This window comes from Zea mays, chromosome 10 (genome assembly GCF_902167145.1).
Source record: "Zea mays cultivar B73 chromosome 10, Zm-B73-REFERENCE-NAM-5.0, whole genome shotgun sequence".
NCBI lineage: Eukaryota > Viridiplantae > Streptophyta > Magnoliopsida > Poales > Poaceae > Zea > Zea mays.
In genome coordinates this window covers 97,908,509-97,930,996 of record NC_050105.1, presented here as the reverse complement: position 1 = coordinate 97,930,996, position 22,488 = coordinate 97,908,509, and the positions used below count along the sequence as shown (strand labels likewise).

The following is a 22,488-nucleotide window of genomic DNA, read 5'->3' as shown; positions in this document are numbered from 1 at the left end:
CCACTGGATCAAGATCGGACGCGCCAGACTGATCCGGCTGAAACGGTATGCTCGGTTTAATCGCAGTCGTCCGTGCACGAACCAATGATGTAGATGCAACAACCACCCCAAATACATGGATTCGATCAAAGCCTTTCAAAGAGCATCCAACGGTCGAAACCTAATCTTCCTCCCCAGGTCAGAGCAGGGTGGCGGCGGCGAGCCCCTCGGTGGAGCTCCCACCGTTGAACTGCGTATCAGTTCCCTAGTGCTCCAAAATCGTAACAGATGGATCCTACGCAAGGCAGAGGCGAGTGCAAAACCAATGGAGAGATCCTTACTCACTATGTCAGTGAGGGTGGAGCTGCGCGCAACGATGCACGCTGTGGTGATCTTCTCGGTCAACCGATGAGGAATTCCCTGCGCCCCGAAGACTCCCGATTCACCCTAAGGGCACGGATGGCTTTCCTGCACCCACGTGATTCTGCTTGGTAGTGCGTCGAAGACGGGGGCGTTGGCACATATGGGATTCTTCGGCGGCGGCTTCCCTCTGTTAAAGGCGCTCGGTGGTGGTGTCTTTTGGTCCCTTGGCACGGTGCGACTTGATGGATAGGTTACCGAGGGAGATCCGTGCCCACGCTTTATGGACCAGAGAGTCCGCGCCGAGAGGGGAGGGTTCGTTGCGGCCTACATGGCTTACACGGGGAGGTAGTTCAGCAGTGCATGCGAGGTAGGAGATGACTAGTGGGGGCCAGCAGTCAGCGAGAGAGGTAGCGCGGGCACAAGCGACGGCGGATGACACACAGGTCCCACCCAGCGGTGACTCAGGGCGCGCCGGTGGTATTTGGATTACAGTCAGGATCCACGTGCTAGTGTCAGCAGGGTGATCGAACCCGCGTGATGGACAAGGTTGGGCCGCGCGTGTCATCTGGGTGGGCCGTCCGGGAAGAAAGAGCACGACCCAGCCATGGCTTTTGTCTTTTTATTTTTTAGAATTTATGTTTATTTTCTTTTTATTTTTAAATCTCAAATTTGAATTCAATTTTTTTGTGAATTTCACACTTAGATTAAATGCACAAATCAAAATAAATACCAGCATGAATGGATATAATTATTTATTTATATCTTTTTCTTTGTAGTATAGTTTCCTTTCCTTTTCTTTTCTATGTCATTTTCAATTTCTAGGTTTCAAATTAGGTTAAACCCTAGTACTAGCATTAATATCTCATTATTATTATAATTAAGTGCACAAGCAAAATCTCCAACATGATGAATAGATTATTTATGTATATTTAGTTAATGTAGGCACTTTAATTATTAATATTTCTCATGAATAGAGGGCAATACATATAAGGAGATCAATTCTTCTCTTTCATTATCCACAAGTTAGGTATTACATAATATCTCCTTTGTGGTTAGAAAATTGAGTTAGATTACTCATAATCCAGGAGATGATCATTGGCATGTGCTTGAGAGAGCTATGCACTATTTGAGTGGTAACATAAGTTATGGACTTCACTATACTCGGTATCCTAAAGTAATAAAGGCATATTGTGATTCCAAATAGATTTCTAATGCTTATGTGATAAAGACAATGATAGGATATGTCTTTACTCATGAAGAAGTTGTTGTCTCATGGAGGTCGTGCAAATAGACAATATTGATGAGGATGACCATCGAAGCTAAGTTTAATGTATTAGATATTCATATAGATTTTCTCATTTTTGTTGATTACTTATCACACTTCTTGAACATTTTTTTATAGGACAAAACATGGTCGAGCCCTCCAACTCTGTCAGATCCGATCATCACTCTAAGGGTATTAGGCGTTGGCCCTACCATTAGAAGTACCAAGATGACTCAGCTAAGGCAGGTTTGGGGTCCCTCATGGGAAGGGTGGTAGCATCTCCTATACAGCTCTGTGGTCACCAAGTGACCTCCACCCTACTCCCATGACATTCTCCCATGACATTTTGGTAATCATTCTAACGGTATTGAGGGACTTGATCACCCCCGCTAAAATCATACTAGATGTCAATATGGATGGAGTAGGGCTTCCTCCGGGGAAGTATCACCTATAAGACTTTACTTGTCGACTATGACCCATATGTGGGATAGCAAAAACCACTGTCAGTTTGGTTCGCTAACAGGGCAATAGAAAGACCATTCCGAGGGCAAAAAGGAGGAACTCTCTACCAACAAGCAACTTGAACTTCTTCTAAAGGAGGTATAAAATTATAGAGCCTTGAAGACTCAAGTTTTGCCATATGTTATCTCCAGGGAGTATATGAGTTGACAAATTCTAGGGTTTAGCCTCCTTAGGGGGACCATTTTGAAGAACCATTTTTTCCTTTAGGGGAATAGAACTACTAAGCCCTAGACTCGGATTTGTGTATTAAAGCCTCATTCAAAGTAACACGCTAATAAATCACTTGATTTATTACAAATTATTTAATGTATTTTTTCCTTAAAGCATCATTATAGATGAGTTATTTATCAGCCTTTCGTCTTAGGGGCTAAAGGCCACCTTGTACAACTCGACTAGAGTGTTAAGAATAATAGCTAGAGATCGGGTTCTAGAACTTGGAGGGTTTAACCCATCATCAGTCATTATTTATAGAGATGTGATCAAGCCAAACTTATCAAAGAAAACAAATTACCTATGTGGATGACTGGTATGTAGGACCAAAGGTACCCTTAGGCCTACTGTTAAGAATATGAACCAAAGGTACCCTTAGGATACTATTATGTGGATGACTGGTATGTGGGACCAACACGGTCCATCGTGTACGACTCAAACCTCTTCAACAACTCAAGAACCAAACATAATTTTTAGGGCCTTGATTACTTTATTTGTATAATTCTATTGTAACAAAGATACCCAACATATAAGGGATCGATAGATTAGGATAGATCTGGATTAGGATCCTGACTCATTTAGAGTGTAGCCAACTCCTTTCTTAAAGTTATAAAAGGAGAGGTCGGCTCTCGAGAGAAGGGAGAGGCATACCACCAAAGAAATAGCCACCATCCACTAGACGTAGGGTATTATCTCCCAAGAGAGCCTGAATCAGTATAAATCTCTTGTGTCTTTGTGTCTTTACTTTCTGCTCTAGACCACACGACATCACCGCATAAAAATTAACTATCGAGGAATCCTTGACAAAAAGGATAGGTCCTAAACCCACCCAAGAACGAGTGATAAAGAATGAATTTATGACGAGCCTCGTTGTTTTCCATATCATGCACAAATGTGGTGCAATGGAAAACAATATGGTTCACTCGAACTCGTGACTCATCATAAATAGCATATTGTCGGTCATACTAAGGGTATCCAAATAGAGTCAATTCTAAAATAAAATATCTTACATTTGAGGCACATATGAGGTATGGCGATCTAAATGCATGATGTGTAAGTTTCGTGAACTAATCAATATTTAAAGTGTTTTTAAATTAAATTATTTTATTTTTCGAGAGAACAAAAGAACAAAATTAAAAAGATCTTGCGATGAGGATAAGTGTAGTGATCATGGACCATATATTTTATTAATCGTTGGATTTACAAAATCCATAGTTCGTCAGAACTTGTCTTCCGCTATCTTCTGCGTTCTTACTTGGAGAAAGTTCTAACTTGAAGAATGCATGGTTCACTAATTCACAGGGGCTTTATGTGAGAGAGGCTCGCCTGATTAATTACATCTATAGAGTCAAATCTGTAGAACACCTCTGATTAAGCTGTACATAGTAATCGGCGTTGTCCAGGATGAGTGCAAGGTGTATGATGAGAGTGGCTTTAGAATTGCCAAAACTCAATCATGATTCCGTCGTTGACACGTTGGTGTCTAGTCATGTGTCCGCCAGTCTTCATTAGCTCAAACAGGTGTATGTCTTTGCCTCGTCGGTGTCCAACAATGATGTTTTCGATCGTGTTTACACAAGACGTGTTGATTGAATAATTATGATAAGTCTTGTCAATAATTGAACAACATTTTATCAAGCCTTGTCAATATTAGATGTAGGTGGATAGCTTCCTCAGCTAATCAAAAAGCCAAAATATGTTGCACTTTTGGGTGGCGAGAAAAGATGTCGCCTTTCCAGGTAGCGAGAAAAGATGTCACCCTTTTAGGTAGCGAGAATTCCTCAGTGTCACACCTAGATTTAAGGGGCAAACTCGGGTGCGAATCATATATGCACTAAAGAAGATCAACACATACAATGACTCAGTGTATAGATACAAGGGAACGTATCTGGTGCAAACTAACCCCTCCGTGCAACCGTGCAAACTTTTAATCTGAACCACATGATGTTGATCCAAGGGGGGCATGCAGGGGGAATGGGTGGGGGATTTGAAAAAGCGTGATTCGCAGCGGGTGGTTAAGTGTAAAATTATCCACGCCCATGTGTCCCTTGGATCAACATCATGTGGCCCAGATTAGAAGTTTGCACGGCTGCACGGAGGGATTGGTTTGCATCAGATACGTTCCCTAGATACAAATGTCACAAACTTTATTACATAACTAAAATGTATTACAATATAACTGATAATAAATAAATCAAACTAATATTATTATCCTCTGGCGCCATCAAGCTGACTGGGAGACGACACCTAGATCTTGTTGTACTCATCGTAGTAGTCCTCCTCCGGGGGCACCCGCTCTTCACCTGTGGGGGGTTATCGCAAGAGTGAGCTCACAAAAATTCATCACTCAACAAGTGTGGGAAATAATGTGCATGAGCTCACTTACGGTAGGGGCTCATGTGTAGTGTAAGGCTGATCAACAAACAATAATTAAGTCTGAGCATTGCTTTCAATAAGTTGGTCAAAATTTTATTAGCAATTACTAAGTATAACTGTATACCATCCCAATAAAGTAGGAGATCACAATTGATAATAAATTCCACAATGTGATGCATATGATAGATTAAGTTTAATTCCATAAGTTAATCATGCGAGAGTCCTGAGTCGCTCTAGACCGTGAGCACGACTGATATACTAGTTTTACACTCTGCATAGGTTGCGCATATTTTACCCATAAGTCGTGTTACCCATTTGCCAAGGGGCTTAGAAATCCTATTCATCTCTACCAAGTAGACGAGGCAGGGTAGCATTACGAGGCATTTCCAAAGTTCCACTAGTTCGAGAAAACCTGATACGGATTCAGGAAGAAAGGGAGCATAGGAATCCCTCATCCGAAAAGCTTTACATATAGTCCGACTCGAGGACCTCCCTATACTCTAAAACTACACACTCCCTCCTTGCCCTTTCGGGTAAGGTGGTCTCTCCCTAGCTTTCCTAATTACTTGGCCAAGGGCGTCCCATTATTCCACCCTAGTGGTAGAACCGTTGTCTCAAGTTAAGCTCCATGTTCCAATTAACACCATAAGCTTACCATCAACAATAAATAATCAGTAACAGTAATAAAGCATGATCATATGTCATATAGCATTACTTCCCAAAAACCAAGTAGAGCATAGCCAAGCTACCTAATAATTCATTTGTATGCAAGGTGTGAGGTAAATAAAACTAGGGCAACCTATTCGGTCCCATCAAATTAACGAGAGCATGTCACAGTAATTATAGAGAACATTATTGGGTAAAGAAGAGTGGTCAAGGGCACAACTTGCCTTCAGCGAGCTCCAGTATCTTCAGCCTGCGGTGCTTCGGGCTCCTCAGTTGCTTGCTCATCTACTCACAACCATACAAACAAACATGGTATAGGAAAAATTAACATCACACCAAACAAGTGAACACACTGCATAATAATGTTCTACGTGTTGCAACGAGATTGTAGGTTTGAGAACCACTAAAATCGTTCTCCTCAGATATGATTTTCTAGAACTTTATGGAATTAAACAGTGGTAATATGCCTATTCGATGTTATTTAATATAATTCATGTGAGACAAGATTATAAAATAGATAATTCAACTTTAAACTCCGTTATAACTTGGTCTGAAGTCATCTTTTGGTCAAAGCCTAGTTATGGGAGTAGAGTATTATTTCCTTTTAATTAGAAGGTAAATCTAATGAGCACAAGTTAAACCACTATTTTATTATTTCTGAATACATGTGAAAATAATGTTATATAACATGTAGGTAATTTTAGTACGGAGCTAACGCAACTGGAACGAACCAATTCGGAGTTAAAACAATTAAATTATGAATTTTCTAAGATTTTTAGTTTGTTTCTACACTAAAAATCAATTTCAGAATTAATTTATCACTAAACTGAGGTTACTGGACTGCGACCAAAATTGCCTAAAAACTCAAGGTTTAATTTGTAAGAAAACAGATCTTGGCGCAATGATCTAGCAATACCTTGGACGGCGGGTTGATATACCTATTTCTAAGGGTCTCTTAAACAAGTGTTCTTTGGGCGAAGGGGTATCGGTGTGTTTCATCCATTCGATCAAACTCCTACTATTTAGATTAAATGGCTTTATAAATCGAATTGGTATGCGACGAATACTGCAGGTCAAAGATCTACGGTCCGAAATACAGCTTCTACTTTTCTCTACTCCAGCCCTCGGATCACGAACCAACAGCTCAGATTTTAAACCACAGTGATCAGCTCAGGCTCACCCGATCCCGATTCGACGATCACCATCTCCGGCCCAACTGAATCATTTCACCCTCTTCTAGTCCCATCTGCCCATCGGTGGATCAACAGATCACGTCAACTCTCCTCCTCTCTCCCACCAGCCGCGGCAGGGCACGCACGTTGGCGCTCTCGTCGGAGAACGCCCGATCAGCCCTCCAGAACCCCGACTGTGATATCCTGGCCCCTTGGGGCTTGTTCGGTTCTACCCCAATCCATATGGATTAAGGAGGATTGAGGGGGTTTAAATCCCTGGTAAGTCAAAATCCCCTCCAATCCATATCAATCCCCTCCAATCCATATGGATTGAAAATAACCGAACAAGCCCTGGATGGTGATATCCTGGCCCAAGACTTAATAGAATTAATAGAGTATCCATACCAACAAGGTGCATCTTCTTTTTCAGAAGCCTGTCTCGAAAGAACCTCCAAGTTAAGCGTGTTTGGCTTGGAGCAATTTGGGATGGGTGACCGGCCGATAAGTTTTCTCGGGTGCGCATGAGTGAGGACAAAGTACGCATAAAAGACTCGTGTTGGTCTGTAGGGACAATATATGATCCTAGAGAGCTGCCAGAAGTAGGTACCGCTGGTCCAGGGATTAGACGGGGTGTTACAAGTGGTATCAGAGCCGACCCTCGCGGTTTCACGGGCGTGTGTGGGTTAGGAGTTCGGGTATATGGCGCATGGCGCATGTGGGCCCAGAGTGGTCATAAGGCATGGCATATGACGACACTAGACACACAAAAGTGGCTAGGAGGGGAGGTTCCTGGATTGGGGTTGACCGACGAGGACGTCGGTCTTCTAAGGGGAGTGGATTGTGATATCCTGGCCCTGGGATGGTGATATTCTAGCCAAGTATTAATAGAATTAATAGAGTATCCATACCAACAAGTTGCATCTTCTTTTTCGAAAGCCTGTCTTGAAAGAACCTCCAAGTTAAGCGTGCTTGGCTTGGAGCAATTTGGGATGGGCGATTGACCGAAAAGTTTTCTCGGGTGCACATGAGTGAGGACAAAGTGCGCACAAAAGACTCGTGCTGGTCTGTGGGGACGATATATGATTCTAGAGAGCTGCCATGAGTAAGTACCGCTGGTCCAAGGATTGGACGGGGTGTTACACCGACCCCAAATGAAAAGTGTACTACACGTAGAGGAGATTACGGCGTATCAGAATGAAGAGTTATCACCGAGATTTGAGGCTATGTCATGGCTGGATGTCGATGCCGAGCGGATCCGAGGCGGAGCTCCGACTCCGGCGAGCAATCAGGATACCTGATAGTCGCCTAGAGGGGGGTGAATAGGGCGAAACTGAAATTTACAAATATAAACACAACTACAAGCCGGGTTAGCGTTAGAAATATAAACGAGTCCGAGAGAGAGGGCGCAAAACAAATCCCAAGCGAATAAGCAAGTGAGACACGGAGATTTGTTTTACCGAGGTTCGGTTCTTGCAAACCTACTCCCCGTTGAGGAGGCCACAAAGGCCGGGTCTCTTTCAACCCTTCCCTCTCTCAAACGGTCCCTCGGACCGAGTGAGCTTCTCTTCTCAAATCAAAGCCGGGAACAAAACTTCCCCGCAAGGGCCACCACACAATTGGTGCCTCTTGCCTTGATTACAATGGAGTTGTGATCTCAAGAACAAGTGAGAAAGAAAAGAAGCAATCCAAGCGCAAGAGCTCAAATGAACACGGCAAATCACTCTCACTAGTCACTAGGGCTTTGTGTGGAATTGGAGAGGATTTGATCTCTTTAGTGTGTCTAGAATTGAATGCTAGAGCTCTTGTAGTAGTTGAGAAGTGGAAAACTTGGATGCAATGAATGGTGGGGTGGTTGGGGTATTTATAGCCCCAAACACCAAACTTGACCGTTGGCTGGAGGCGTCTGCTCGATGGCGCACCGGACAGTCCGGTGCACACCGGACAGTCCGGTGCCCCTGCCACGTCATCACTGCCGTTGGATTCTGACCGTTGGAGCTTCTGACTTGTGGGCCCGCCTGGGTGTCCGGTGCACACCGGACAGGTACTGTTTGATGTCCGGTGTGCCAGCATGGGCGATTCTGACTTCTGCGCGCGCAGAGGGCGCATTAAATGCGCGGCAGAGAGCCGTTGGCGCGGAGATGACCGTTGCTCCGCTGGTACACCGGACAGTCCGGTGCACACCGGACAGTCCGGTGAATTTTAGCGGAGCGGCTGCCACGCGATCCCGAGGCTGGTGAGTTCCGGAGACCGCGCTTCCTTGGAGCACCGGACATGTCCGGTGCACACCGGACAGTCCGGTGAATTATAGCGCGCCGGCTTCCGAGAATTCCCGAGAGTGAAGAGTTGGAGTCTGAGTCCCCTGGTGCACCGGACAGGTACTGTTCACTGTCCGGTGGCACACCGGACAGTCCGGTGCGCCAGACCAGGGGTGCCTTCGGTTGCCCCTTTGCTCCTTTATTGAATCCAAAACTTGGTCTTTTTATTGGCTGAGTGTGAACTTTTTACACCTGTATAATCTATACACTTGGGCAAACTAGTTAGTCCAAAGATTTGTGTTGGGCAATTCAATCACCAAAATTATTTAGGACTTAGGTGTAAGCCTAATTCCCTTTCAATCTCCCCCTTTTTGGTGATTGATGCCAATACAAACCAAAGCAAACAGAGATGTGCATAATTGAACTAGTTTGCATAATGTAAGTGTAAAGGTTGCTTGGAATTGAGCCAATATAACTACTTACAAGATATGCATGGAATGTTTCTTTCTTATATAACATTTTGGACCACGTTTGCACCACATGTTTTGTTTTTGCAAATTCTTTTTGTAAATCCATTTCAAAGATCTTTTGCAAATAGTCAAAGGTAAATGAATAAGAGTTTGTAAAGCACTTTCAAGATTTGAAATTTTCTCCCCCTGTTTCAAATGCTTTTCTTTTGACTTAACAAAACTCCCCCTAAAAGAGATCCACCTCTTAGTGTTCAAGAAGGTTTTGATATACCATTTTTGAAATACTACTTTCTCCCCCTTTTGAACACAATAGGATACCAAATGATAAATACTTTTGGAAAGCTCTTAAGTTTTTGAATTTGGTGGTGGTGGTGCGGTCCTTTTGCTTTGGGCTCATTTCTCCCCCTTTTTGGCATGAATCGCCAAAAACGGAATCATTAGAGCCCTCGAAGTAATTTCTTCCCCTTTGGTCATAAGTAAATGAGGTAAGATTATACCAAAGACGAAATCCGGTCCTTTTGCTTTGGGCTTTTACTTTCTCCCCCAAAGACAAGGTCCTTTTCTTGGAGCGATGGCGAAGGATGAGTTACGGAGTGGAAGCCTTTGTCTTCGCCGAAGACTCCAATTCCCTTTCAATATACCTATGACTTGGTTTGAAATAGACTTGAAAACACATTAGTCATAGCATATAAAAGAGATATGATCAAAGGTATTCAAGTGAGCTATGTGTGCAAGCTAGCAAAAGAAATTTCTAGAATCAAGAATATTGAGCTCATGCCTAAGTCTGGTAAAAGATTGTTCATCAAGTGGCTTGGTAAAGATATCGGCTAATTGATCTTTAGTATTAATGTAAGAAATCTCGATATCCCCCTTTTGTTGGTGATCCCTAAGAAAATGATACCGAATGGCTATGTGCTTAGTGCGGCTATGCTCGACGGGATTGTCGGCCATTTTGATTGCACTCTCATTATCACATAGCAAAGGGACTTTGGTTAATTTGTAACCGTAGTCCCGCAGGGTTTGCCTCATCCAAAGCAATTGCGCGCAACAATGACCTGCGGCAATGTACTCGGCTTCGGCGGTGGAAAGAGCGACCGAATTTTGCTTCTTTGAAGCCCAAGACACCAAGGACCTTCCCAAGAACTGACAAGTCCCCGATGTGCTTTTCCTATTAATTTTGCACCCTGCCCAATCGACATCCGAATAACCAATCAAGTCAAAAGTGGATCCCCGAGGGTACCAAAGCCCAAACTTAGGAGTATAAGCCAAATATCTCAAGATTCGTTTTACGGCCGTAAGGTGTGATTCCTTAGGGTCGGATTGGAATCTTGCACACATGCAAACGGAAAGCATAATGTCCGGTCGAGATGCACATAAATAAAGCAATGAACCAATCATCGACCGGTATACCTTTTGATCTACGGACTTACCTCCCGTGTCGAGGTCGAGATGCCCATTGGTTCCCATGGGTGTCTTGATGGGTTTGGCATCCTTCATCCCAAACTTGGTTAGAATGTCTTGAGTGTACTTCGTTTGGCTAATGAAGGTGCCCTCTTGGAGTTGCTTGACTTGGAATCCTAGAAAATACTTCAACTCCCCCATCATCGACATCTCGAATTTCTGTGTCATGATCCTACTAAACTCTTCACATGTAGACTCGTTAGTAGACCCAAATATAATATCATCAACATAAATTTGGCATATAAACAAGTCATTTTCAAGAGTTTTAGTAAAGAGTGTAGGATCGGCCTTGCCGACTTTGAACCCATTAGCAATAAGGAAATCTCTTAGGCATTCATACCATGCTCTTGGGGCTTGCTTGAGCCCATAAAGCGCCTTAGAGAGCCTATAAACATGGTTAGGATGCTTACTGTCTTCAAAGCCGGGAGGTTGCTCAACATAGACCTCTTCCTTGATCGGTCCATTGAGGAAGGCACTTTTCACGTCCATTTGATAAAGCTTAAAGCCATGGTAAGTAGCATAGGCTAATAATATGCGAATTGACTCAAGCCTAGCTACGGGTGCATAGGTTTCACCGAAATCCAAACCTTCGACTTGGGAGTATCCTTTGGCCACAAGTCGAGCTTTGTTCCTTGTCACCACACCATGCTCGTCTTGCTTGTTGCGGAAGACCCATTTGGTTCCTACAACATTTTGGTTAGGACGTGGAACTAAATGCCATACCTCGTTCCTTGTGAAATTGTTGAGCTCCTCTTGCATTGCCATCACCCAATCCGAATCTTGAAGTGCTTCCTCTACCCTGTGTGGCTCAATAGAGGAAACAAAAGAGTAATGTTCACAAAAATGTGCAACACGAGATCGAGTGGTTACCCCCTTATGAATGTCGCCGAGGATGGTGTCGACGGGGTGATCTCGTTGTATTGCTTGGTGGACTCTTGGGTGTGGCGGTCTTGGTTCTTCCTCATCCTCCTTTTCTTGATTATTTTCATCTCCCCCTTGATCATTGCCATTATCTTGAGGTGGCTCATCTTCTTGATTTTGCCCTTCATCAACTTGAGCCTCATCCTCATTTTGAGTTGGTGGAGACGCTTGCATGGAGGAGGATGGTTGATCTTGTGCATTTGGAGGCTCTTCGGATTCCTTAGGACACACATCCCCAATGGACATGTTCCTTAGCGCGATGCATGGAGCCTCTTCATTACCTATCTCATCAAGATCAACTTGCTCTACTTGAGAGCCGTTAGTTTCATCAAACACAACGTCACATGAGACTTCAACTAGTCCAGTGGACTTGTTAAAGACCCTATATGCCCTTGTGTTTGAGTCATAACCAAGTAAAAAGCCTTCTACAGTTTTAGGAGCAAATTTAGATTTTCTACCTCTTTTAACAAGAATAAAGCATTTGCTACCAAAAACTCTAAAATATGAAATGTTGGGCTTTTTACCGGTTAGGAGTTCATATGATGTCTTCTTGAGGATTCGGTGAAGATATAACCGGTTGATGGCGTAGCAGGCGGTGTTGACCGCTTCGGCCCAAAACCGGTCCGGTGTCTTGTACTCATCAAGCATGGTTCTTGCCATGTCCAATAGAGTTCGATTCTTCCTCTCCACTACACCATTTTGTTGTGGCGTGTAGGGAGAGGAGAACTCATGCTTGATGCCCTCCTCCTCAAGGAAGCCTTCAATTTGAGAGTTCTTGAACTCCGTCCCATTGTCGCTTCTTATTTTCTTGATCCTTAAGCCGAACTCATTTTGAGCCCGTCTCAAGAATCCCTTTAAAGTCTCTTGGGTTTGAGATTTTTCCTGTAAAAAGAATACCCAAGTGAAGCGAGAATAATCATCCACTATTACAAGACGATACTTACTCCCGCCGATGCTTATGTAAGCAATCGGGCCGAATAGATCCATGTGGAGTAGCTCAAGCGGCCTGTCGGTCGTCATGATGTTCTTGTGTGGATGATGGACTCCAACTTGCTTCCCTGTCTGGCATGCGCTACAAATCCTGTCTTTCTCAAAATGAACATTTGTTAATCCTAAAATGTGCTCTCCCTTTAGAAGCTTATGAAGATTCTTCATCCCAACATGGGCTAGTCGGCGGTGCCAGAGCCAACCCATGTTAGTCTTAGCAATTAAGCATGTGTCGAGCTCAGCTCTATCAAAATCTACTAAGTATAGCTGACCCTCTAACACACCCTTAAATGCTATTGAATCATCACTTCTTCTAAAGACAGTGACACCTACATCAGTAAAAAGACAGTTGTAGCCCATTTGACATAATTGAGAAACAGAAAGCAAGTTGTAATCTAAAGAATCTACAAGAAAAACATTGGAAATAGAATGGTCAGGAGATATAGCAATTTTACCCAATCCTTTGACCAAACCTTGATTTCCATCCCCGAATGTGATAGCTCGTTGGGGATCTTGGTTTTTCTCATATGAGGAGAACATCCTTTTCTCCCCTGTCATGTGGTTTGTGCACCCGCTGTCGAGTATCCAACTTGAGCCCCCGGATGCATAAACCTACAAAACAATTTTAGTTCTTGACTTTAGGTACCCAAACTGTTTTGGGTCCTTTGGCATTAGAAACAAGAACTTTGGGTACCCAAACACAAGTCTTGGAGCCCTTGTGTTTGCCCCCAACAAATTTGGCAACTACCTTGCCGGATTTGCTAGTAAGCACATAAGATGCATCAAAAGTTTTAAATGAAATGGCATGATCATTTGATGCATTAGGAATTTTCTTCTTGGGCAACTTAGCATGGGTTGGTTGCCTAGAACTAGATGTCTCACCCTTATACATATAAGCATGATTAGGGCCAGAGTGAGACTTCCTAGAATGAATCTTTCTAATTTTGCTCTCAGGATAGCCGGCAGGGTACAAAATGTAACCCTCGTTATCCTGAGGCATGGGAGCCTTGCCCTTAACAAAGTTAGATAAGTTCTTTGGAGGGGCATTAAGTTTGACATTGTCTCCCCTTTGGAAGCCAATGCCATCCTTGATGCCAGGGCGTCTCCCATTATAGAGCATACTTCTAGCAAATTTAAATTTTTCATTTTCTAAGTTATGCTCGGCAATTTTAGCATCTAGTTTTGCTATATGATCATTTTGTTGTTTAATTAAAGCCATATGATCATGAATAGCATCAATATCAACATTTCTACATCTAGTACAAATAGTGACATGCTCAATGGTAGATGTAGATGGTTTGCAAGAATTAAGTTCAACAATCTTAGCACGAAGTATATCATTCTTATCTCTAAGATCGGCAATTGTAACTTTGCAAACATCAAAATCTTTAGCCTTAGCAATCAAATTTTCATTCTCTAATCTAAGGCTAGCAAGAGAAATGTTTAATTCTTCAATCCTAGCAAGTAAATTATCATTATTATCTCTAGGATTGGGAAATGAAACATTACAAACATGAGAATCAACCTTAGCATTTAAACTAGCATTTTCATTTCTAAGGTTGTCAATTATCTCACGGCAAGTGCTTAGCTCACTAGATAATTTTTCACATTTTTCAATTTGTAAAGCGTAAGCATTTTTAACCTTAACATGTTTCTTGTTTTCTTTAATAAGGAGGTCCTCTTGTGAATCCAAAAGGTCATCCTTTTCATGAATAGCACTAACCAATTCATTCAATTTTTCCTTTTGAGCTATGTTAAGGTTGGCAAAAAGGGAACGCAAATTGTCTTCCTCATCACTAGCATTGTCATCACTAGAGGATTCATATTTAGTGGAGGATTTAGATTTAACCTTCTTTTTGTCGTCCTTTGCCATGAGGCACTTGTGGCCGACGTTGGGGAAGAGGAGTCCCTTGGTGACGGCGATGTTGGCGGCGTCCTCGTCGTCGGAGGAGTCGCTTGAGCTTTCGTCGGAGTCCCACTCGCGACAAACATGGGCATCGCCGCCCTTCTTCTTGTAGTACCTCTTTTTCTCCTTTCTTCTCCCCTTCTTGTCGTCGCCTCGGTCACTGTCACTAGATATAGGACATTTAGCAATAAAATGACCGGGCTTACCACATTTGTAGCAAACCTTCTTGGAGCGGGACTTGTAGTCTTTCCCCCTCCTTTGTTTGAGGATTTGGCGGAAGCTCTTGATGACGAGCGCCATCTCCTCATTGTCAAGCTTGGAGGCGTCGATTGGTTGTCGACTTGGTGTAGACTCCTCCTTCTTCTCCTCCGTTGCTTTGAATGCAACGGGTTGAGCTTCGGATGTGGTGGCATCATCAAGCTCGTTGATCTTCCTCGAGCCTTCGATCATGCATTCAAAACTCACAAAATTCCCGATAACTTCCTCGGGGGTCATTTTGGTATATCTAGGATTACCACGGATTAATTGAACTTGAGTAGGGTTAAGGAAAATAAGTGATCTTAGAATAACCTTAACCACCTCGTGGTCATCCCACTTTACGCTCCCGAGGTTGCGCGCTTGGTTCACCAAGGTCTTGAGCCGATTGTACATGTGTTGTGGCTCCTCCCCTTTGCGAAGCCGGAACCGACCGAGCTCCCCCTCAATCGTTTCCCGCTTGGTGATCTTGGTGAGCTCATCACCTTCATGCGTGGTCTTGAGTAAATCCCAAATCTCCTTGGCGCTCTTCAACCCTTGTACTTTGTTATACTCCTCTCTACTTAGAGAGGCGAGGAGTATTGTTGTTGCTTGAGAGTTGAAGTGCTCGATTTGGGCCACCTCATCCTCATCATAGTCCTCATCCCCTACGGATGGTACCTGCGCACCAAACTCAACAACATCCCATATGCTTTTGTGGAGCGAGGTTAGATGAAATCGCATTAAATCGCTCCACCTAGCGTAATCTTCACCATCAAAAGTTGGTGGTTTGCCTAATGGGACAGAAAGTAAAGGTGTATGTTTGGAAATGCGAGGATAGCGTAGGGGGATCTTACTATACTTCTTGCGCTCTTGGCGCTTAGAAGTGACGGAGGGCGCATCGGAGTCGGAGGTAGAAGTTGATGAAGTGTCGGTCTCGTAGTAGACCACCTTCCTCATCCTCTTATGCTTGTCGCCTTTCCGATGCGGCTTGTGGGAAGAAGATTTTTCCTTCTTCTCTTGGTGGTGAGAAGAGGAAGCCTTTTTCTCCTTCCGTTTGGAGGAGTCCTTCTTCTTTTCCTTCCTCTTGGTGTGGGACTCTTCCGATGAAGTGCTCCCATGGCTTGTAGTGGGCTTTTCGCCGGTCTCCATCTCCTTCTTGGCGTGATCTCCCGACATCACTTCGAGCGGTTAGGCTCTAATGAAGCACCGGGCTCTGATACCAATTGATAGTCGCCTAGAGGGGGGGTGAATAGGGCGAAACTGAAATTTACAAATATAAACACAACTACAAGCCGGGTTAGCGTTAGAAATATAAACGAGTCCGAGAGAGAGGGCGCAAAACAAATCCCAAGCGAATAAGCAAGTGAGACACGGAGATTTGTTTTACCGAGGTTCGGTTCTTGCAAACCTACTCCCCGTTGAGGAGGCCACAAAGGCCGGGTCTCTTTCAACCCTTCCCTCTCTCAAACGGTCCCTCGGACCGAGTGAGCTTCTCTTCTCAAATCAAAGCCGGGAACAAAACTTCCCCGCAAGGGCCACCACACAATTGGTGCCTCTTGCCTTGATTACAATGGAGTTGTGATCTCAAGAACAAGTGAGAAAGAAAAGAAGCAATCCAAGCGCAAGAGCTCAAATGAACACGGCAAATCACTCTCACTAGTCACTAGGGCTTTGTGTGGAATTGGAGAGGATTTGATCTCTTTAGTGTGTCTAGAATTGAATGCTAGAGCTCTTGTAGTAGTTGAGAAGTGGAAAACTTGGATGCAATGAATGGTGGGGTGGTTGGGGTATTTATAGCCCCAAACACCAAACTTGACCGTTGGCTGGAGGCGTCTGCTCGATGGCGCACCGGACAGTCCGGTGCACACCGGACAGTCCGGTGCCCCTGCCACGTCATCACTGCCGTTGGATTCTGACCGTTGGAGCTTCTGACTTGTGGGCCCGCCTGGGTGTCCGGTGCACACCGGACAGGTACTGTTTGATGTCCGGTGTGCCAGCATGGGCGATTCTGACTTCTGCGCGCGCAGAGGGCGCATTAAATGCGCGGCAGAGAGCCGTTGGCGCGGAGATGACCGTTGCTCCGCTGGTACACCGGACAGTCCGGTGCACACCGGACAGTCCGGTGAATTTTAGCGGAGCGGCTGCCACGCGAACCCGAGGCTGGTGAGTTCCGGAGACCGCGCTTCCTTGGAGCACCGGACATGTCCGGTGCACACCGGACAGTCCGGTGAATTATAGCGCGCCGGCTTCCGAGAATTCCCGAGAGTGAAGAGTTGGAGTCTGAGTCCCCTGGTGCACCGGACAGGTACTGTTCACTGTCCGGTGGCACACCGGACAGTCCGGTGCGCCAGACCAGGGGTGCCTTCGGTTGCCCCTTTGCTCCTTTATTGAATCCAAAACTTGGTCTTTTTATTGGCTGAGTGTGAACTTTTTACACCTGTATAATCTATACACTTGGGCAAACTAGTTAGTCCAAAGATTTGTGTTGGGCAATTCAATCACCAAAATTATTTAGGACTTAGGTGTAAGCCTAATTCCCTTTCAATACCCCTAGTCAATGTTGAGCCAACACTAGTACAATTTGGCTCTATACAAGCGGTAGGATTTTTACATCACAGGCGGTTCGGTTAGAAAACCGCCTGTGATGTCCCAGGCGGTTTAGTATGCCTGTGATGTAATAGTATCACAAGCGGTTTTTGTTTAGGACCGCCTGTGATGCTCTATCCTTTTCACAAGCGGACCCTAAGACAAAACCGCCTGTGATTGTAAAATTATGAAAATACAATTTAAATATGAAAATAATTTTAATTTTTAACAGAAATATGCAAATACAATTTAAATGAATTAATATTTAATTTTTAACAATAATATGCAAATACAATTTAAATGAATTATAATAGCACACATAGATAACTAGAGAGATTTTAAATTAATTGGCAACCACAATTCATAGTCGATCATACATGATAACAAATACAATTTGATTCATACAATTTTTCATGAACTACCATTTTTCCGCATGTATGGCTTTAAGTTCTTATCAATTTTCTTTTCCACACGCTTGATTCTCTCTGGACCGTTAAAGACGAACATCTCTTCATACTTATTGTATTCCTCATCTTGGTCTCCCACATTCTCAACTCCAACAATTTTTTGCTTTCCAGAAATAACTACATGCATCTTCTCATCTGCTGGATCGAGTACATAGAACACTTGTGCAACACATTCGGCGAGAACCCACGGGTCATCTTTATATCCTACTTTCTTTAAGTCTACCAGTGTGAGTCCGTAGTTATCCACTATCACCCCCACGGGATGTTGTACCCATTGGCACTTAAACAAGGGTATTTTCATGCTTGGGCCATAATCAAGTTCCCATATTTCCTCTATGAATCCAAAATATGTGGTCTTCTGTCCATGTAGGTCAAAAGCATCGATACGAACACCGCTATTTTGTGCAACACTTTTCATGTCTTTTGATTTAGTGTAGAATGTGTACCCATTGATGTCATATGCTTGCCATGATGTCACAAAACACGATGGCCCAGAAGCCAAATTCTTCATTGTTTTCTCATCCGAAGAGTCTCCGAATGGGATGTTTTTGTCCATTAACCATTCGCTGAAACGATGTTTGTGCTCCCTCATGATCCAGTCCTCTGTGCGGTTCTGATTTTCTTTACGAAGCTCATTCAGGTGTTCCTCTATGTAAGGCTCGGCTATCGTGAGATGTTGTAGTACACTACCATGAGCACAATGTACTAGCTTGTAATCCTCAACGCGAAAAGTTTTCTTGCCCATTCTCCCTCTCCCACATAGTTTACCCTCATGTTTAGGTACATGCACACCTATCATTCTTCCGTCACTGATGTAATCTATACAGCTCTCAATCACTTCTTCTGTAGTGTATCCCTCCATGATTGAACCCTCTGGGTGAGCGCGATTTCGCACATAACCTTTTAATACTCCCAGGTATCGCTCCAACTGAAACATATGATGTAAATATAGTGGCCCTAATATTTTTATCTGATCCACGAGATGTATGATTAGGTGTACTTGCATATCAAAAAATGATAGAGGAAAACACATTTCAAGCTTGCACATAGTCTCGATGATGTATGCCTGTACAGAGGTGTGCTATAGTAGTGCAAGCTAGCCGAGAGACCAGTTGTACACGCCTCCACGAGTCCTTCCGGAGCACTGGATAGGGCACAGGCGGTGGCAGGGCGCAAAGCTTGTGTGTCGGCTCGCAGCTATGCCTCGACGGAACCCTGGCACATCTAATCACTCCGGTCTAGGGACGAAATGAATGGAGGAGAGGGGAGTGACAGCTTGGGTTTTTATTGGCACGGGATAAGGGGAGGTTGTTATGGTCCCCAGTTTGAGCGAATCATGGCAGTAGGTGGTTACGACGCCGGTGCTTGCGCCCGCGTTTAAAGAAGGGGTTGACCCCCCATGTCCACCCATTGGTGACACGAGAACCGTTGTGGAGGCAGCGCTGCCCAGTCGCGTGGGCCCATGTGGCGGTGGCACTGCGCAAGACCGCACTCTCTCGTGCTGGAGGCCTGGCATGCGGGCCCCGCCTGTTGGCACAAAGAGCCCAAGGCCAGCGCGCGAAGGAAGTTGGACTGGGGTTTGCTGGGCCGAGGGGGGCGAATTTAGGCCCAAAGCGAGGTCTGGCTTCTCTTTTTTTCCTTTTTGTTTTCTTTTTTCTTCCCTATTTGAATTTCTATTCTCAATTTCAAATTTGTTTGTGAGTTTCGCACAGAGTTCAAGTGCACAAGCAAAAGTACCAGTATCATGAAATATTTTATTTTAGTTTCTTATTTATTAAGGAATTTATCCATGTTAACTTGTATGTGTGTGTGTGTGTATATATATATATATATACACGCTAGCTAAATGAAAGAAAGAAATTCATGTAATATACATTCAAAATTCTATGTCCTTTACTTACTATAATTTGATATTACACTCAGCCATGATTTTGACATAATTTTAATCTGGACCACACAACATCGGATCTTAATTTTCACATGATTATTAAATCAAACCAGTATAACCATCATTATATTATTAGATTAAGCTAGACGCAAAAACAATGTCAGATCAAACTAGATCAATCCAGCATAACCATCAAAATTTTAGATTAATCTAGAACGTAAGCACAACATCAAATTATTAGATTAATCTCGATTGCATAGCATAAAATCAGATTATCAAATCAGATCAATACCGCATAATCATCAGATTTTTAGATTAATCCAGAATAATTATCAGACTAATAGATTATTAGATTAATCCGATGTGCAACATGGGATTATCAAATCGATCTGATATAATGACCAGATCTTTCCTGTACGCGTTGGCTTACAATGGGCTTACGAACGCGAAGCGCATGATCCGGGGATTTGAAAGACAAGACTGCAGCGTAGACAATATCGGCGGCTAGGGCCTTTTTTTTCGTCTTGCTTCGTGCGTACGGCAGCTAGGGTTCCCTTTTTCTGTATGGCCGGCGGCTATGCGCGAATTTATATGAGGCTTTTAAAGAATAGAGGAGGGTACGTAGCCATGGAAGAGCAGCAGCTCCGCGCCCGCCCAAACATGATGGTCCTGTCGTCGCTCGCCAAGAATAACCCAGAGGCCGTCCTGGCGCTCATCGCGTTCGTCACCGTCGTCGCCCTGCGCCACTTGATCTCTTCATGGCGGCAGCACGGCCGGCTGCCCCCGGGGCCGACGAGCCTTCCGGTGATCGGACACCTGCACCTGCTCCGCCCGCCGGTGCACCGCACCTTGCAGGAGCTGGCGTCCCGGATCGGTCCCCTGATGCACATCCGCCTTGGCTCCACAAACTGCGTGGTGGCCAGCAGCCCAGAGGTGGCCAGCGAGCTCATCCGCGGCCACGAGGGCAGCATCTCGGCGCGGCCGTTTACGGCAGTGGCCCGCAAGTTCTCCTACGACTCCGCCGGCTTCGTCTTCGAGCCCTACAACACGCACTGGCGCTTCATGAAGCGCCTCTGCATGTCGGAGCTACTCGGCCCACGCACCGTCGAGCAGCTGCGCCCCGTCCGCCGCGCTGTCACCGTGTCCCTGGTCTCCGACCTGCTGGCGTCGTCGGCGCGCGGGGAGACGGTGGACATCACCCGCCATCTCATCCGCCTCACAAACACCTCCATCATCCGGATGGTGGCCAGCACCGTGTCCGGCAGCGTCACCGACGAGGCGCACGAGCTGGCCAAGGCCGTAATTGAGGTCGTGGGCGCCTTCAACGTCGACGACTACATCGCCGTGGTCCGTGGCTGGGATTTCCAGGGCCTCGGCAGAAAAGCCGCCGACGTCCACCGCCGCTTCGACGCGCTGCTGGAGGACATCCTGAGGCACAAGGAGGAGGCGAGGGCAGCGCGAAGGCTCGACGACGGACATGGCAAGCAGGCCACGCACAGCAAGGACCTGCTCGACATCCTCATGGACAAGGCGGAGGACCCGGCGGCGGAGGTCAAGCTCACCCGGGAAAACATCAAGGCGTTCGTCATCGTAAGAGCCATACATTGCGTGCTTTCTTTTACTATTTATATTACTTGTCATGAGTCATATGTTCTCATGCATGCTTTGTCACATCACATATTATATACGGATGCAGGACGTGGTGACGTCTGGTTCAGACACGTCGGCGGCCATGGCAGAGTGGATGCTGGCGGAGCTGATGAACCACCCGGAGACGCTGCGCAAGGTGGTAGAGGAGATCGACGCTGTGGTCGGCGGCGGCAGGATCGCCAGCGAGGCGGACCTGCCGCAGCTGCCGTACCTGATGGCGGTATACAAGGAGACGCTGCGTCTGCACCCGGCGGGGCCCATCGCGCACCGGCAGTCGACGGAGGAGATGGTGGTACACGGTTTCACCGTGCCGCCGCAGTCGACGGTGCTTATCCACGTGTGGGCCATCGGACGCGACCCGGCCTACTGGGAGGAGCCCCTGTTATTCCGGCCGGAACGGTTCATGCCAGGCGGCGCTGCCGAGAGCCTGGAGCCCCGCGGGAAGCACTTCCAATACATTCCCTTCGGCAGCGGCCGTCGGGGATGTCCCGGCATGGGCCTCGCGATGCAGTCAGTGCCGGCCGTGGTAGCGGCACTCGTGCAGTGCTTTTATTGGGCCACCGTCGACGGCGGGGTGGACAAGATCGACATGTCGGAGTCGGACGGGCTGGTGTGTGCTCGTAAGAAGCCACTTCTGCTCCGACCCACATCTCGCCTCACCCCCTTCCCGCCCGTCGTATAGCGTGCATATGCGTGTCTTCCACGTGTCCTGTATCCATATTTAAAATCTACTCTACGAAATGTTTATGGTTTGGATGACTATATAGGCCAACAATTGGACATGGTTTATTATGATGTTATTAAGTGTGCAAAATTAATATGGCATTGTCTACGTGCTCTTTGTTATTAATAAGTTTGTCGAGTATAATACTGTCTCCGATATCAAAATCCAAATCATTTAGAGTCTGTTTAGTTGGACTGTGGGTGTGAAAAAAGCTGATGTGGGCTAGCTGTGAGTTGTGGAAAAAACTGTTGTGCGCTGTGAGCTGTTAAAAAAACTAAAAATCGTTTGGTGAAAACCACTAAAAGCCATTAAAAGTTCATCGATATATATTTTCACAGTTCCATCCGAAAGCCACTAAAAGCAGGTCCAGGGTGCTTTTAGTTT

The 22,488-nt window shown here is 45.2% G+C and overlaps 1 protein-coding gene across 1 annotated transcript; it reads left to right on the top strand.

Moving 5' to 3' along the window:
- Positions 1-20,141: 20,141 nt before the first annotated feature.
- Positions 20,142-22,230, top strand: LOC103642652 (cytochrome P450 93G1). The gene is made up of 2 exons (XM_008665873.2): positions 20,142-21,320; positions 21,427-22,230. Exons 1-2 carry the CDS (start codon positions 20,295-20,297, stop codon positions 22,060-22,062), a joined length of 1,662 nt encoding a protein of 553 aa, XP_008664095.2. The 5' UTR covers positions 20,142-20,294; the 3' UTR covers positions 22,063-22,230.
- Positions 22,231-22,488: the final 258 nt, after the last annotated feature.